At 38.2% G+C, this 18,127-nt stretch overlaps 1 protein-coding gene across 2 annotated transcripts in view; it reads right to left on the bottom strand.

Moving 5' to 3' along the window:
* Window positions 1–8,570: 8,570 nt before the first annotated feature.
* The window catches only part of LOC139124502 (alpha-2,8-sialyltransferase 8E-like), a 32,271-nt gene continuing 22,714 nt past the window's right edge, over window positions 8,571–18,127 (bottom strand). For both annotated transcript variants that reach the window (XM_070690639.1, XM_070690638.1), the window contains exons 5-7: window positions 16,715–16,804; window positions 15,515–15,759; window positions 8,571–10,869 (exon numbers count right to left, since the gene is read on the bottom strand). In XM_070690639.1, coding sequence (XP_070546740.1) covers window positions 10,652–10,869; window positions 15,515–15,759; window positions 16,715–16,804 — 553 coding nt within the window. In that variant the 3' untranslated portion in view covers window positions 8,571–10,651. The remainder of the gene's footprint in view (window positions 10,870–15,514; window positions 15,760–16,714; window positions 16,805–18,127) is intronic.

Raw genomic sequence — 18,127 nt, forward strand, 5'->3', positions numbered from 1 at the left:
CCAATTTACTCTAGGGGAATCCGGGTAGCAGAGCTCTGAATCTAAACAAACTCTCTCTATCAGAATCTCTTAAATGTTGGTAAACCAAACCACATACTTAGCGCAATGTGGTAAACATGGACTGCCCCGCCAAATCAAATGATTTTGTATCGTAAAAGTAAATTGCTTTGAATTGCCTTACCTTTCTAACTAATGCTATGGTCCAGTATGTTTACATCCGAAATGTGGTCAAGGTCATTCGACTGGAATCGTGCCAGAATATTCTTTATTTCACAGTGTTTAATAATCTAGATTTGTTGAACATATAGGGATTCCGTGGATCAATGGTTTAAATAAGGGTGAAAGCTTTTAGTTGTATAATTTGTACGTCATGAGTTAACCAATAATATTTGCATGCAAATAGTTACACGCATCAATAATGAACGTAAGAGAATTTAGCAGTATCCAGCGACTAGTAAATGTATAAAAATAAATTATCAATTTGTGAAACTAGTGTATGTATCACCCAAGAGTAATCTGAGGGTAAAATGCACGTAAAATATGTAATCCATTAAATTCATATGGAAAATGACATAAGACAGGTCTCCTTCAAGTTGAAACAAGTTGACCTTTGCAAACTGCCTCAAATTTTACAAATTAAGGGAAAAATACATTAAATCTGCCGAAATACTGCTTATATGGTCATACATGGAGGTGGAAGTGACTTTCATATATAAGTCCAACAACCTGCACATTTGTATCAAAATTCAATACACATTGTAGTTATTTCAACATAGCCTGTGATTATTCCTTCGGGCAACTATAAAGTCAAAACGCTTTCGCGAACTCATTTCGGAATGTCCGAACAAAGTTCGGAATTTCCTTTAAATTTCCGTCTGGACAGTAGCTCTACCGTCCATTGTGCAAGCCAGATTTGCATATCAAAGCACTCTCTCAGATGAATGAACTAAATAAATATAGGTCACCTCTGCCCTGTTTTAACAAGGTCAACTTTGGGTTTACTTGCGGTCAACTCTGGTTCGCTTCACTCTTTGAAATGTTGAGTAGCAAACTCTTTGACAGCTTCTCTTACATCTCGATGAATGGCAAACTTCACGTATGAAAGCACTTTACACAAAGAAACACGTGGCCATCGGATTCGTTTCCTTTGTCCCTGTGTGACTTCGTTGTGAACGTTAACTGTATAAATTTTTTTTTCCTATCGAAAGGTAGGGATAACGGTTCGAACTGCCTATTTAGCAAATTGGATATTAATCATTTGTATGACTCCTGGACGGACGTCGACTAATTTTTAGTAAATTGTAATATAGATGGTGTTTGATTATTGGCAGCAATGACACGACGAGGAACTAATGTGAACACATGATCTGTATTTGCAAGCTGGCCATGCCATGCTTAACTAGTCTGGTTCCCTGACCCATTTCCCCGGTAGAGGGCGTGGGGAAATATGGGGTCAGGTACCGGGTAGCCATCTTGAACAGAATTTTGTTCAAGATGGCGGAGGTTAGTCACCTGACAGAACATGCTGCAACAAATATGGCTGCTACCATGGAAACGCCGGTCAAAATGCGACTGGATCAGAATTATGTTCGATCACTGGTATCCAAACCAAAAACATTGGCACACGAGACGGGAAACATAAACTGAAAGGATTAATCCAGAAGTACGGGGAAATAAAGGTGATTGAAGGCTGGCTGTGATATTGCAGCAGTACTTGTGGCGGTTATCGAACGCACTAGGGTCATTGAGGTCATCGCCCACTGTGGTGTGACCCAAATGACCAGAGCACGTTCGATACACGCCACAAGTACTGCTGCGATATCACAGCTAATTGAAAGCAAACTTTGTCGGAACTGTGAACGACGATTGATTTCAATGGATAGAATGGTGTCCGAATTTCGTGAAAAATTCCAGGCATCATGTCGACGTTCTAAAAGTATCAAGAGGTGTGCTAAATCACAGTGGCTAAATCATGGAGGTAAAAAGTCTTTCTTTCTACCTCCACGGCTTTGTGGTAAAAACAAGAAGTTGGAGTCAAGTGAGCCTGAAAGTGCGAAACCCACGAAAAATGAGCAAAAGTTACAAGTGTTACTTTCATCCAATCACAGCTTGTTTTATTTTAACCCAATAGCGTCCATGTTTACATTAGCCGGTACCTGACCCTATATTTCCCCACGCCCTCTACCGGGGAAATGGGTCAGGGAACCAGACTAGCCATGCTTGTCAACACCAGAACGAGGCTTACAGCCAAAACCTTTGCCATAGAGGGCGATATCACTACATCTCCCTTCTAAGATGAAGTTGTCCCTACTGATGATTAGAGATTTACACTTTTTGAAAACCAACAAAATTGATGTCTCATTTAAGACAGTATGTGTAACTTTGAACTTGAAGAAACACAACTATTAAAAGTTTAGTTTAATGCATCGCCGCGAAGTCTCTAGAGGTGCAGAACAATATTCTACTGATTTTTCATGAGCATATACATGTCTTAAAGTGATTTTCTTGCATGCACAACATAAACATCACAAGTCTAATTTGCTCGGCGGTTTTACAACTTTTTCCTGAACGAGTCATGTAGGGTTCATTACTTTCCTGCATAAGCGGTTGTGCAGGTGCAACATTTTCACTGGCAATAGCTTCCTCTCCAATCTCCTGTGGTTTGCGTGGAATGTCCTGTTTGAGCGCTCTGAGTGGAATATTTTGTGGAATGTCCGTATTTCCCCTGGTATCTGCATGCGGAGATAGTTTTTATGTCTTTACTTTGCTGTATCGATATGTCAGGTGACGACAGTTACGTCTAAGTGTCCCTTTTGGTGTTTGCACAATGTACGAACGCGGGGTGCCCGCTGCACGAACAACAGTAGCAGGTGTATTATCTCCCTTTACATACAAATTGTCTCCTGGTGATAAGCTCTTACGCTCCTGGACGCGATGACGAATGTCGAAGTTGCGTTTCTGACGGTTTCTCATCGACGACACCTTTGCTAGTAATGCATCATTATTTGGGAGGTATGGTTCCAATTTTTCAGGTAGGATTGGTACAGTACTGCGTATTCTCCTGTTGGACAATAGCTCTGCTGGTGAGTATCAGTTTTCCAGTGGTGTCGAGCGATATGCCAATAAAGCCTCAGGCAGATCATCCACTGTTTTCAGCAACTTCTTGACTGTTTGCACAGCTCTTTCGATTGCTCCATTTGACTGAGGGTAGTGTGGACTACTGGTTACGTGTGCAAAGTCATAGTCTGTTGCGAATTGCTGGAACTCTTCAGAGGCATACTGTGGGCCATTGTCTGACATTACATTTTCTGGTACACCGTGGCGTGCGAAGATAGATTTCATACATCTGATGACTGTAAATGAAGACATAGAATCGAGCTTTGACAGCTCTACATAGCGAGAATAATAGTCCACAAGTGCGAGGTACGTTGATCCATTAAATTCAAGAAGATCAGCGGCAACTCTTTGCCACGGACGTTGTGGGAATTTGGTAGGAATTAATGGTTCAGCTCGATCTTTCTGACTTTTCACACATGTGTCACAGGTTTTCACCAAGTCGATGATTTCACGACTGAGTCCTGGCCACCAGATTGCAGATTTTGCACGAGCACAACATTTTGATATGCCCTGATGACCTTCGTGAATTCTTTGCAACAATTCACCTTCCATTTCCTTTGGAATTACTAGTCTACTTCCTTTCACAAGCAGTCCGTCATGAGTGGTTAATTCTCCTCTGACATGCCCATATGGTTTCGCGATTGGGGCTAGTTTTGACCATTCTGGCCATCCAGCTTTGATGTAGAGTGTGATCAGCTGACAAGCTGGGTCGTTTGATTGACATCTGCGGATTTTTTCAATGCGATGACGATGTTGGTATTCTTTGGTATACAGCGTTTTCATAAGCTGCAGTCTCCTCTTGGAGTGCAAGATCCTCTGTTGATGGTGATGATTTGATCGGCGCACGTGAGAGAGCATCGGCTGTTGTCATATTTCCACCTGGTACATGTGATATTGTGTATGAGTATCTCATCAATCTGAGGCGGAAACGTTGGACTCTTGGAGGTAAGTCTTCCAAGTTCTTCGTCCCAAGCAAGGGTACGAGTGGTTTGTGATCAGTTTCAATATGAAAGGGTAGTCCTAGTAGGTAGTTGTTGAAGCGTTGACATGCCCATGTAATAGCCAGTGCTTCTTTCTCTATTTGTGCATACCTTTGTTCTGTGCTGGACATAGCTCGTGACGCATAAGCTACAGGTCTCCAATGTCCGTCTGTTTTTGTGCCAGAACTACACCTAGGCCATATGCTGATGCATCTGCAGAGAGTAACGTCTCAGACTTTAGGTTGTACATGGTGAGTACCGGTGTCGAACTAAGCAATGATTTCACTTTGAAAAATGCCTCGTCTTGCGCATCAGACCATTGCCATGCATTTTTCTTTGATAAGAGGTCTCTGAGGGGCTTTGTAGTCTCTGCCAAGTCGAGTGTGAATTTGCTCAGTTGGTTTGCCATTCCCAGGAATCTTCTCAATTTAGTGATGTTGTTAGGTTTATCTATTTCAATGATTGCCTTAACTTTGAGAGGGTCAGCACTGATGCCATTTTCACCAATGATATGGCCAACAAATCTCACTGAACGAACTGAAAACACACATTTGTCCGGATTTAGAGTTAGACTAGATTTCTCCAATCTGCGCAGAACATCGATCAGACGTTTGTCGTTTTGCATCTGATTTTCTCCGAAGATAGGGATATCATCCATCTCGCATACTACCCCTTCTAAGCCTTCGAGGATTCGTTGCACGCGTTTCTGGAAATGTTCCGGTGCCGATGAGATACCGAAAGGTAACCTGCGAAATGCAAATCTTCAGAAGGGCTAGGGAGTCATGAAAGTTTTGAGTAACTGAGATTTCTCGTCTAGATCAATTTGCCAGAACCCACTGTTTGCGTCAAGTTTTGAGAATACCTTGGCTCCCTGTAACTGTGCCAGAGTTTTGTCGACTGAAGGTATGGGATGAATTTCCCGGTGTACTGCTTCATTGAGTCTTTGTAGGTCAAAACACATATGCGAACACGTTCTGAGTTTGCTTTCGGAACGTCAACCATGCCTGCACACCAGTCGGTTGGCTGATCAATTGGCTTGATTACCCCGAGGTTTTGCATTCGTGTCAGTTCATCCTTGACTTTTGACATGAGCGGTTGCGGAACTTGTCTGGGTGTAATAATTGCGTACGGCCTCACATCATCCTTGAGGTTGATTTTATATTTACCCTCAAGTTTGCCCAGTCCAGTGAATAACTGCGGAATTAGCTTTTTGTATTTCATGAGTTTATCTTGTTGCTCAGAGATACTGTTGAGATTGGCTCTAGACAAAATGTTTAGTGCTTCGATAGCTGGTCTACCAAGTAATGCTTGACTAAGGTGTTTCACAACATAAATGGTTTGACGCACAGGCGCTTGGCACATCGCTTGGATAATAATCGTATTTAATATGTAAATGTCTATATACGACTTGATTATTCAATAAAAGAATCACCATACGATATTAGTGTAGGCCTATAGGTCTACATGTTGACTGGCATTATACCGAGTGGCTATGGCTGCCTGGCTCGGGCCCGGCGAACGCACTGCATAATCATCAATGTGTAGAATGTCTACATGACTTGATTATTTAATAAGGAATAACGGTACGTGATATTACTGTACATGTCGGCTAGCTTAACCGAGCGGCTGTAGAGGGCCCGGCTTGGGCCGTCGTCCACTGCTGCACAGACAGGAACTCAAGGTCTGAAAGCTTTTCAACGCCCGATTTCATAAATCAGCGAAATTGACGAACTCTGAGCTTTTCCGGTGATAAAAACTGGTCAACGGTCAGATGGTCGCATGAACAATCGATCGACTGACCTCTTTTGCCTAAAATCATACCTTACCCTACGCTACTGGTGAGAATTGTCCTGAAATCGGCTGGGCACACCAACCCAGCGCCGGCCATTCTGAATCAGCTGCATGCAATGTACGCGTCTGCATATAACCCTTCGCAGATGACGTATTTAGTGTCTTTCAATATTGCTCTTCTCTCATTGGACGCGTACATTTCTGCATGCAAACCATTAAACCTGCATCACATTTTAAACATCAAGGAATAAAATTACATCTAATTCGCCAAAACCGCTAAGCTTTATGGTCAAGCAGTGGAGATAGAAGTGACCTTCACGAGTTCAACAATCCCCAGTAAACCAGTCATCTGAAGGTGACACAGTCCCTGCATTTTCTAAGGTTCATTGTTGGGATATAAAGTTGATAATTAAATCTGTTGCATTGTGTATGTGGGCCAAATGTAATTTTGTTTTCATTAGCCTATTGCAAGTCCCTTCGGTGAACACGATACGGATGATGCACTTTGTGGGAGTGTTCAAATACAAGGTACAACAGACTACTCGTAAATATCCACAAATTTTATTTATATTAATAGGAATTTTAGTTCGGAGAACTTTATGCAAATAGTATTAGTTACTCAGACCATGCTAACCAAATAATTAATCTATTCTTGCACTCCCCAAATGGAATTTCTCCACCAAATTTGATTCCAAACCAACTGTATGTTCTTGCGATAATGTTTTAATTGACATAGTGACACAGACAGCGGTATGTACTGGGACATTTAAGTGAACACGTGAGCTAATATAATTATGATTGTTTTATGTAGATGTGGTACAGAAGTCTCGACAAAATTATTATTTGATTTGTGGTTGACATAAATAGTGCCGAAATTTTAGACTAGGTAACCAGGCGTAGATATATTTTAGAAACATAATAAATGCTGATGTACTATTGTAACTCCAGTATTGAGATTTGTAGCGAGCAATATGGATACAAATCTTGACTATGCCATTTTAAATACTGCTATCCTAGAGAGTTCTCTGCGTCAGAAAATTATGCCGTGGCACTGTCCCAATGACAAACATAAAATATTTTAGAACAAGCTTGCACTACCACCGTATTAGTCGTAAATGTGTTGGTCACTAATACATTTCCTGAAAATTTTGTTGGCACTTGATGTTTTCTTTTCCACTAATCACTTTCCCACGATATTTTGTTTGCTTGTCCTGGTTAGGACATCACGACCTGACAGCAACAGTTCTCTGATTTATTGAAGAAATAAAGAACACGATTGGAACTAATTTGGGATAATTGGATTTTCATATTTTGCAAATTTTCCAAAAGTGTTACGTGCCATATAGCTGAATGTTGCAATATCGCAATTACTCATAAAAACAAGTGTGTAATATAAAAAGAAAAGCAGAGGAGATTACATTGGTAGATTAAATTGGCATTACTTCATCATCCAATTATCCCAAATTAGTTCCAATCGCGTTAAAGGAAGTTGGAGTAGACTAATGCAGTTGGAGTAACCATGCGGATTTGTTTGTTCTAAATTATTTTCACAATGAATACTAACGACAGCTTGAACTTGACAACTTGTCCGAAATTGCTTCTATTTCGGCAAGTCCCTAAATACTACCAAGTTATAATACCCATTTTGATATGCGATGGAAAATGTAATAGACAGTTGCATGTGGACCGTTAAGCGCGTTCAACGTCTTGTGGTATTTATAAGTTGTTTTTTGTTACGGGAAGATAACATGTGATTAACGAAACACTTCTGGAAGGTGCTATCAGTGAGGCCGTTGAAAATTTTCTCCTGATTGACTCACGATGAGACTTCGGCCTTGTAAACGACACTTCCCGCTAAGGTATGAGTGCAACTATGAACTATCAAAGTTAATTTGGTCTGTTAGGAACAAGGATCAGATTTTTGACTTATATCATTGTCAATTATTGACAGAGCGACGCGTCCCTCTAATATAAGTAGGTGATGTAATGTTAGTATATCAGAAAAGGTACACATTATCAATGATTGCTGACAAACCTATGCTGTTAAACAAACAGTCTGAGTTGATTTCAAAATGTAGGCAGCAAACCATACATTATTCGACAATTCCAAAAAACACAGCATGATGATACGTCCCAACCATATAAATGAACAGCAAGACAAGGTGACAATTTAGTTCTGTCTAAAGATTGCAGAATGGGTGAAACGTAAGTAGCAGATATTATTACTTTACACTTGAAGGAGTTTGTCTTTATATATTCACTATTCACTAAGTGAAGTACTTAATGTTTAGATGTATTTGCAAAAGATGGGGAATTACTTGTTTCCCCGTTATCATGTAAATGTGCTATAGGGTCAAAGGTCATAACCCAACCTTATCAGCAACATATTTGATTGAACGACACTGAGCTGTATGTAACCGTTCTACCATTATGGATCCCTAAGTTTACATCAACTGCGATAATATTTAATTCAAATATTTGCACTCTATAAAAATCATCACTAATTCTTGTCATTTTTATCCGATATGAAATACATCTCAAACACTGCATTTTTATATTTTATCTACTTGATGTTTAAAAATGAGAAATGTTTTCGAAGGTCACAATGAACCTGAGTCAAAATAACATATACGGCAATATTAGCAGTGCTTTTACGACAGAAAAAGGCAGTTGAGTCAGCGATTTTCTGTAAAATAGATTTATTAAAGTTAGTAAGTCTATGGGAATTAAATAGATATTACAGCACAATGAAAAGATTGTTGTACTTATCTTAGCTAGGACGGCACAAGACTCCTAAATTACAGTTTCCAGGGAGTTGAGTCGAGACAAACCTTACTAGTCAGGAAATATGATATCAAATCAATTCCTGCAATTTTTATCATTCAAGGCAAGTAAATAACCATGTCCAAGAAACAATAAAAACAAACAAAAACCAAAACTCCTGACAAAATTTAACCACTTCACTTGTAAAGTGATGGTACAAGGTGTTTTGAATTGGTAAGCCTACCCTGCTAGCATGCTACACCTGTCAAGATTTAACCAAAGTGACAAAGTAATTGTACGGCAGTAAAGCCAAATAACTGTTGTGAGTCAAAGCCTGATTACTGTCTCTCATCATTTGACTTACAGATATCATAGAACATGTTAAATGATCTGGCCAACGTACTTTGTGAAAATCCCTGTCTCACTAGCTTTAAGACTAAAAAGCATGTCTCACTTGAAAGTCCTCATACGAATCACAATCTCTACAGTATCTCAGAAGTTGTAAAATGTATACACAATAAGCTGAACTCGATGGAATATGTATGTTGAATTGTCTATTTGGAAGTGTAGAGTTTTAATTACTTCCGTGTCAGTATATTTGAATGTGGCATCACTGTTGTTACTAAAATAGCCTGAATTGTGTTTAATAGCAACATATACACAGCTACGACTGCAATCCTTGTAAAAGAAGGCTTGCTTAACCAATGATGACAGCCTAGTTATAAGCTTGTCGTGTGGGATTGTGGTCTACAGTGTAAAAAATCGAATGTTTGGATTGAACTGTACATGCTGTTGTTGGTTTCTAAAGCATGCAATAATTGTTTAAAATTTTTCAATATCCGCATCTGTCTACTCCCGCTTGTTTCATAAACCTAGTCACAATAGCGTAACGGACCAGAGTTTATGGTGGATAAAATTATGGTCAAGAATTGTTAAAAGCGCTTGGTTGTACAGCTGATGGAACCAGCTATGGAACGTTGTTTATAGAGATTCTTGTGTATTTTAGGAATCCAATGTAGTCGAGGTAAAACCTTGTCATCATTCGTCAGGTTGATGCCAAATTCATTTAACACTGATCAATATTCTGATATATTTCATGTTCATATAGGGTAGTGGTAATACATTAAATTGAATTAATTTTCAGTTGGTTCATCAAACAGTGAATGAAAATTGCTTGCAGACAAAAAGTATGTTATTTAAAGCCTTGTCTGCGGCCACAACAACAACATATCATATCAGTCTACAAGTAAGTCACTCTCTGGCTACGGGCTTGATGTAGGTCTGAACCAAGTACAGAGCAAATCCAGCTTGAAAGTCTTGAAGTTAATAATGATGTGAGAGATCCAAAAATCTGGTGAAAGTCTGTGCCTCCCCGTATTTACACCGAGAAGCAGCTGTCTAGACAACAGTAGAATATTGTAGACTCTCGATTAATATGCTAATTACAGTTCTAAAAATATCTTTCACTTTTAGTGAACACGACCTTAAGAATGTTCTAGACTTATTAACACATGGGTTACAATGACCTACTTAACAGTAACTATAAGGAAAATGACATTCATTAATATTACTGGAGTAGGGGTGAATCTTTTTAAATATTAAAAACGTTACCCGGGAAAATATTATTGTCTTTCTGCTGAAACCTTTCGAGAAAAATGTAGCACGTTTTTAGACTTTCAAGCAAGAAAAGTTTAACCTTATTTCAAATTTCAAATGAAGTAAATTGTAAATGTTTGATAGGAAAACATAACATTGAAGATTTAACTCAATACAGACGATGATGTCCCGTACACTTTGAAAATTCGCGCCCAAAAACGTCGCGTTAAAGCTTTAAAACGGTGAAAGTACAAGCAGTAAAGGACTCTTTGGCTGTAATCAAACTATGTTTCACCTCTCTCTATCAACCAGCGAGGTTTAATATGAGGGACTCCTGGGAATGAATCAACATTGATTTGCCTTTTCAGTCTTTGGTATTTCCAAAGAAACTTGTAAGATCACTGCTAACACATCCCAACATGCAACCGTATTGCACCTTTGTTGTGCAAATCCACAAGCATTTTAAACTCTGCTGTCATGTCGTGGACCGGTTGAGCATGCATTTGTTCTTCGTAATAGTGATAGTTGAGGGTTTTTCCATCCGGGTCTTCCGAGAAGGGCCAGAATCCGTACAGATGAACTTCTTCACAGAAACTTATGGCTGCGGTGAACATTAGCAACCCTAGGAAATAAAAAAGATAGTTAGGACCTCCAGGTGATGTAAAAAAATATAGCGCAGTCTTGTAATCAGTGCTCTAGTTTTTCGGGCTGTAAGAGACGTTTTTCCTACATTGTACAGGAAAGAGATATAGGTTTGGTCATCAATATACAAAGTTTATAAGAAGCCCGCCGGCAGGAACATCAACTTCATGGTCGCTAAGAGACTCAGATGTGCCTCACTGATTCTCAGACACCATTCAATGTTTAATTCTTGGGTGATATGCGGTTATAATTCCGGTTTGTATGTCAGTCCTTGCATTTGTCTGGAGTCTCAATGCCTTATTTCATCTTTTAAAACTTGGCTATAGGGGAAATACGAATTGGCTTATGCATATAAATTGGCCTTTTGCTAAAAGTTTGTAATGTCCAAGCGCAGGGTCATTTTCAAATATGTCATAAAACAACTTACTTCGATATACATGATCAAGTCAATTTATGTAGTACGTGATACGGTGAAACATGACCAGCGTTTGACTGGTTGTTATTACATTTTACATTTCTATCTTTGCAAAAGCAGATTGTACGATAAAAATATATTATACTTTTGAATTTCTTGATCAATAATATCAAGGTTTGTCATATTCATATTGTATTTAGGGAGACCATTTTTTCGTTGCCATAAATGCGAATTTCCTCCGCCACTAAGTAGTGATTCTATCGTCACAAATGTGTCGTCCAAAGTCATTTCTTCAATTTAACGGACGGATGTCATTCAAATCAGTAGGTTGAGGGTAATCAGTCTGGAATAACGTAATGGATGGAGGATTACTACACAGCTAAAGGATGGTTATCATTCTATGATAGCACTGTAGCATGAAGGTTCGGGCTGTGGAACTGCTCAGTGGAATGATGGGATTCCATGCCGTAAAGAACTGAAATTGAATGTCACAATTAGCGGAATTTTATATCTCACACAGTGCGCGGGGAGTGTCAGACAGAAATTCGCCAGCGATTGTGAGACATAGGATTATTTTTCTCGACCCTTCAACACTAGAGAAAATTGCAGTTATCCTTTTTTATTGTAGAAAACACCATTGTCATTAATCACTTTCTTTGATTTATATCATTCCCCTTCTAAAACATAGTCTACATCTATGCCATAAGAAACATGTTTATACTGATTAAAGTTTACTTTTTACTGTTCTATCAGCATGCACGAATAATATGCACTACTAACTTCCATAGTTGGATGGGTCTGTAAACCCTAGTTAGATATGCCAGTGCATCTGAAATTTACATTGACAGCGACAATAGTTCAAACAGGTAACAAGTGAAATGGTTGATAATTTCTCGTGAGAGGTAGTACAGTCATACTGTCCTTACATCCCAACAAACCTGCCCTTTCGGCATTCTTAAAGAATGTCGTATGTCTCAAAGCTGGCGAGGAACAAGGCGATACCATCATAATAACAATATTCAACAATACAAGGCGAATATCAATTATAAGACACAATACATAAAATTTAAAATATACTAACTTAAGAAAAAAGAATGAGAATAGAAATGTTTTCACTGAGATTCTACGAAAAATATTTAAAAAACAGTTCTATATAGATATGTGGATGGGCAAAACTTTGTTTTGAGTGATTTAGGACACCTGAAAGTGCTAATAAAGCAAAGGAGGAGGAATAATGGGAACTATTTCGAGTTGATATTAACGTCATGATTTCGAAATAGCACTTAAACCCTTGGTGCCTGTGTCTGAAGAGAATCCACCAAATCAGTCGTGCATTACAGCTTTGCAGCTTTCATGAGTCCCGAATTGATAGCCCGAGTGTAAATCACCTTAATTTGAATTGAATGATTTAAAAAGAAGGCAGGAGAACCCTTTAAACTGTGATTCTTCATTTATGACTCTTGTGCTAGTCGGTAATATGAAGAAAACTTATGAGGAGGCAAAGAAGAAAGTCTTTAAACTTTGTTATCAGAGAAGCACTAGGGTATGAATGACTTCCCTCTTTGGATGGATGGCCTGAACACGATTTGAACTTATTTGGGATAATTGGATGGTGAAGTAATGTATGTTTAATCTGCAAATCTAAGCTCATCTGCTTTTCCTTATACATAATACACTTGCTTTTATGAGTTATTTGCAATATTGCAACAATCAGCTATACGGCACCTAACACTTTTGAGAAATTTGAAAAATATGAAAATCCAATTATCCGAAATTAGTTCCAATCGTGTTCCAGAAAAAAGTGACAAAAATAGCTACAAAAATGAAGATTGCATTATAATTTGAACATATAACAATGAGGTCATCCATGAGAACATGTCACCCAAAGCTATGAGACAAGTAATATTTTGAGAAACAATTCCTTTTTACCAAAAAGGACAAAAATTCCCTAAAAATACAAACTTGAAATTTCACCATTATTTTAATACATCATACATAAGCTAACGCCTGGCAACTTGTAAACCAAATATCAAAGCTATCAGAGGAGCAGTTTTTGAGAAACAAATTTTTTAACAAAACTGGCAAATTGCCAAAGCATACAAATAATTTCAATATATCAGATTGATTTCATCTGTAGGAACCTGTATACCTAATATCAAAGCAATCAAAATTGCCCTAAAAATGCAAAATTGTAGATTTTATCACATTTGAATATATTACTTAAGCAATAATGCACCCCCTCCCGGCCCATAATGGACGAAAGCAAACTTTGCACGAAATAATGTATGAGGCGAAGCCGAGTACATTATGGAGTGCAAAGTTTGCTTGAGTCCATTATGGGCCGGGAGGGGTGCATTATTGCTATTATTTTATAGTTTTGGCAATGCCAGTGAATTTGTAGTTGTAGAAAACGAATAAAAAAGGAAATTTAAACTGAGTTTGAAGCCAGTGAGCGTCGCCCAGCATGATCGGCCCTGACTCTGTACATATTACATGCACTCCACACTGCACAGTGCACTGCACTGAACACGTACGTTCAGCACAAAAAATGACCAGCACTTTCACGGTTCATTTTTAATTGAAAAACGATATATTTTCGAAGGAAATGAAAAGTAACTGCATCCCTACGATCTATATCAAACTTGAAACATCACCTTTAAATATCATGCCATTCAAAAAGCCGACACGGTGAAATGCCAGAGATGAAGAAAACGGAATGTTCATGCATCGACATCAGTTTGATCAGCGAGCTGCATGCTATAATATCAGCTGATCAATACGATCATTATTATGTCGCTAGTAGTACAGCATTCATTGCAAACGATATCAACAGAGTTCAGCATTGTTATTCAAATGTTTATATTTCAATAATAATTGTCTATAAATTTAATTTTCGATGGCTTCTTGAGAAGAGCTATTTTATTTCGGCGAACGACAGAACTTGACGTAAACGGGTGCTTGAAAGCAACAGTTGACAAACATACTGGAGGGTTTCTGTACGGTCGCGATATCGAGAACAAGGCAAGGTAAAATCACAGACATGGAGAAAAAAACGATGAATGAAAGTTGTCTCCGATTACAGTCAGTGCATCAGAATTAGGTGGCCGAGATGTTAGATCAACGGAGAGTCCACGGTCGTCATGATTGTTGGTAGTAGCTGACCTTGGACCGAGACTTTGAATGGCTCCGTAGTATATCCGTAGACACTTCCGGTAAAGGTTGATGACAGCAAGCTGCCGTTGTTGGCCCGTTTACGGCTGGTTCGAGTATCCTTTCACTTTTGCATCGTTTACATGGCCAATGACATACATAATATGCCATGTGTCAAACCCAGTATCGTCTAGGAGTCTCCGAACGTACTGAGTTCTGTTTCACCTATACGGCAACGAAGCGAACCATGTTGTAAACAAACGTAGTAGTACAACCAGCGTATCGGACGGGGACTGCACGCTGAGCGCCAGCCAGACAGACAGCAAGTGCGTGCGTGAGGACTCAAAAAATGAGATAAATCGTACAGTATGACATTATTATCAATATTGTGCACCATTATCAAGATTTGTAGTTTTGTGTATTACATGGTTTATCCGATATTTTCCCTCCTTTTAAATGCGCAGTCCTTTTTTCGTTTTCCAAAATAAACTTGCTCGCTGTGGGGCTGTAATGCTGAATAATGGAATACATTATCAGTATTAATGTATGGATATGACGTCACAAAATTCACTGGTATTGACAAAGCTATAATATAATAAGCCATATTACTAAGGCCCTTGTTGACGGACAACTGACGGACGGATGACGACGGAAATCAGCTTACTATATAAGCTCTACGACTTAATGGATGACAGACGTCTTACCCTTGACACTCTTCAACGTTGAATATCTCATAATTCGTTTTGTGGCGGCCTAAATATAGTTTCTATATTTTCATGGATGGAAATGCAAGAATGAGGAGGGCACTTTGCAACAAGTTTACACACTACCTGACAATTAGGTTGACATATTCCAGATGACATAATACGTTCTTTCCAGAGCTAAGTGAAAGAGGACGAGTAATCCAGCCTTTCCTCTCCACTGTCTTTCTATTACTTAATTGATCACTATACTTTTGCAATAAGATAAGAGACAAGGATTTAGATCCTTGTAAGGATTTGACTACTGGGTACATTGTCTGAACTTTTAAATATTCAATAATATTTGTGATATCACTTGCCTGTTGTCACTCGATTTTCCTTAATGTTCTTCTTTGTCCCATAAAATCGTCTTTGCGAAGACAAGTGATCTGAATGGGCAAAAACAACCTCAATATTTGCAGGTTTCAGTATGTCCTGGGCTTTGAAGCAATAATTTCTTTGTACCTGATATGCGAAAGGTGTTGTGTAGACCCTGGCACTTTTATATTGCTGCATCGCATAGTTTTTTAACTTCTCTGCTCCTCCCTTATTCAAATTAGAGAACCTATTTAAGACCAAATGGAATATATTCTATTACCATATGAACAACAAAGTAACTGGTAGTATACTTTCCTACGTACTGACACCTTATTTCCTTCAAAACATAATATATTTACAAGTTATCTTGTCGATCGTTCTGCCAAATAAAATTCGCTCCATGAATTTGTTTGTGTACCGCTAAAACGATACGTGTGATATATTATCATTTGACCAATCAAAGGGTCTCAATCTTTAATGTTAGGGTTAGGGGTGCGGATTTCCCATTGTATAAGATATTGGCCTGTCAAAGAAATTTAAAAAAATGATATTATAGTTGGGAAGCAAGCGTTTCATTCTTACCACCCAATATCTTCTACTTATATCAAATTATTCAAAATCTTATGAAATGGGACATAACTGTACACTATCATTAAGCAAAATTAAAAACAGGATTTCACCATTTGATAATATATCCTGACTTATTGCTTGGCGTTACTGAAAATGTTATGGCCAGCAATGATTGAATGCTTGCATTATATAAAATATGTAAGATGTCATGTTGTTGAGTGGGTCAAAGGTCAATAAGGCCTCTGCAAATAAATACCAAGCCAAAAATTTCAAATATAAAACTTAATCATGTCAATTGATGCTGGATAAAATCAAAGAAGACAGGCATCTCAATTACAGTACTGTCGGTCAAGAGAATTCACATGCATGTGAGAAAAGGGCGCTTTTGGAAGTCAGAGAACAGCACCTTACGGGATATCCAGGAAACCCAATGTTCAAAATTTGGACAACTGTTACATATCTTGAGGCCATTTAAAGTTGCGTCACGAAAAGGCTGCTAAAATGTCTGGCTTTGCAATTGCTCTCAGAATGTGGCCTCTGAGTGTGTCGTATCAGATGATTACTCAAAAAGAATTACCAAACCCCTGTGAGGGTAATTTTATAGACTATTTTGGACAAGTCGTTTTACTCACTGTTTTATCAATTGCGAAGGATTACATGTTACCAGATCTGTTTTAAAGCCAACATCGCCAGTATAATTCTTGACATTTGCAAAATTCATTCTGAAAATAATGAGATAAAAATAGTCAATAGGGATTCCTCTTGACAGAAATCATTTGTGTGTACCTGAGTAAAGGAAATGTTCATTTCAGTGTAAATTAAAAGCTTTTCTTGTGATCGAACTGTACGTAAGGGTATTTGTATTGAGCCATGCGTATATTTATAAATTTCGAATTGAAATTATATGATTGTTGACGCTTTCCATTTTCAAAAATAAAGTTATGGTATTTTAAGGCACATTGCTCAAAGTGTAATATCACAAACCCATAATTGAGTCATGGAATGATTCAAAATGACATATGAGATCCTAAGGTGAAAACTGGAAATGTGCGATTGTTTTCATGGTGAACACAGCTAATTAGACGTAAAACTGTCCGTTTTTGAAGCGCTAAAAATGTGAGCATTTCAAGTTTGCCTTTATGATAAATAAACTATAATTCACTTTGATTGACCCAGTGGACCTGGCAAGGGGTAAAGTTCTAAATATCAAGCAATGCCCATGAACAACATCCATCTATTGCTAAAGTTTCATATTCGTATACACTGAGTGTCTTGACAGGTATTTGGTTTCGAGACATTTTAGAGACAGCTGCCAGAGATATCAACTTTTCTTGACTGATCTCGGACAAAATGAAATTTATGTATGTTTCAAATAAAAATGGCCAACTGATTGATTTACACCGGTGGAAAGCTAAAAATATGTTAAACTTAGTCGAGCATTTGTTTTTAGTACAAAACAGTCAATAGCAAAAGTCGGGCAACTCGTGATTGGGAATTCCCACTACTTTATATTATTACTGTGATGGTGTACATTAAAATACACCATCCAAGCTTTCAGATCAACACGAGATTTATACTATTTCAAACATATACACTAGTGATAGTGAGTGTTTAATATATGAAGTGTATAGGTTAAAAAACCTTGGGAAATTATGTACGAGAAAAGGCTGCGGTCTAAAAATATCTTAAGTTCCAGAAATGAATTTTTGTTCTTGCTGTGATATCAATACATAATTTATTTATGCCTTGAAGTGATATTGCCTGTGACTGACAGTGTTTGTAAGTTTACAAAATAGTAGTTGTTCAGAGGAATAGTTCTCGTTACAAAGTACGTTATGCGGTTATGGAATTGCTTTTACAGCATATCAAAGAGGCTGATTTTCCATTGTCGTCTGTCATCGCTGTCGTCATCTCTCCGTCAGTTGTCCGGCCGTAGTCCGTCAACAATTACCTTCTCCTCTGAAACCCCAAGTCCCATTGCTTTTAACTTTGATATGTAGTTTACTTGGGGTGACCTCACTAAAATTTGTTCAAATCGTGGTGGA

This window comes from Ptychodera flava, assembly GCF_041260155.1.
Source record: "Ptychodera flava strain L36383 chromosome 23 unlocalized genomic scaffold, AS_Pfla_20210202 Scaffold_24__1_contigs__length_23054250_pilon, whole genome shotgun sequence".
Classification (NCBI taxonomy): domain Eukaryota; kingdom Metazoa; phylum Hemichordata; class Enteropneusta; family Ptychoderidae; genus Ptychodera; species Ptychodera flava.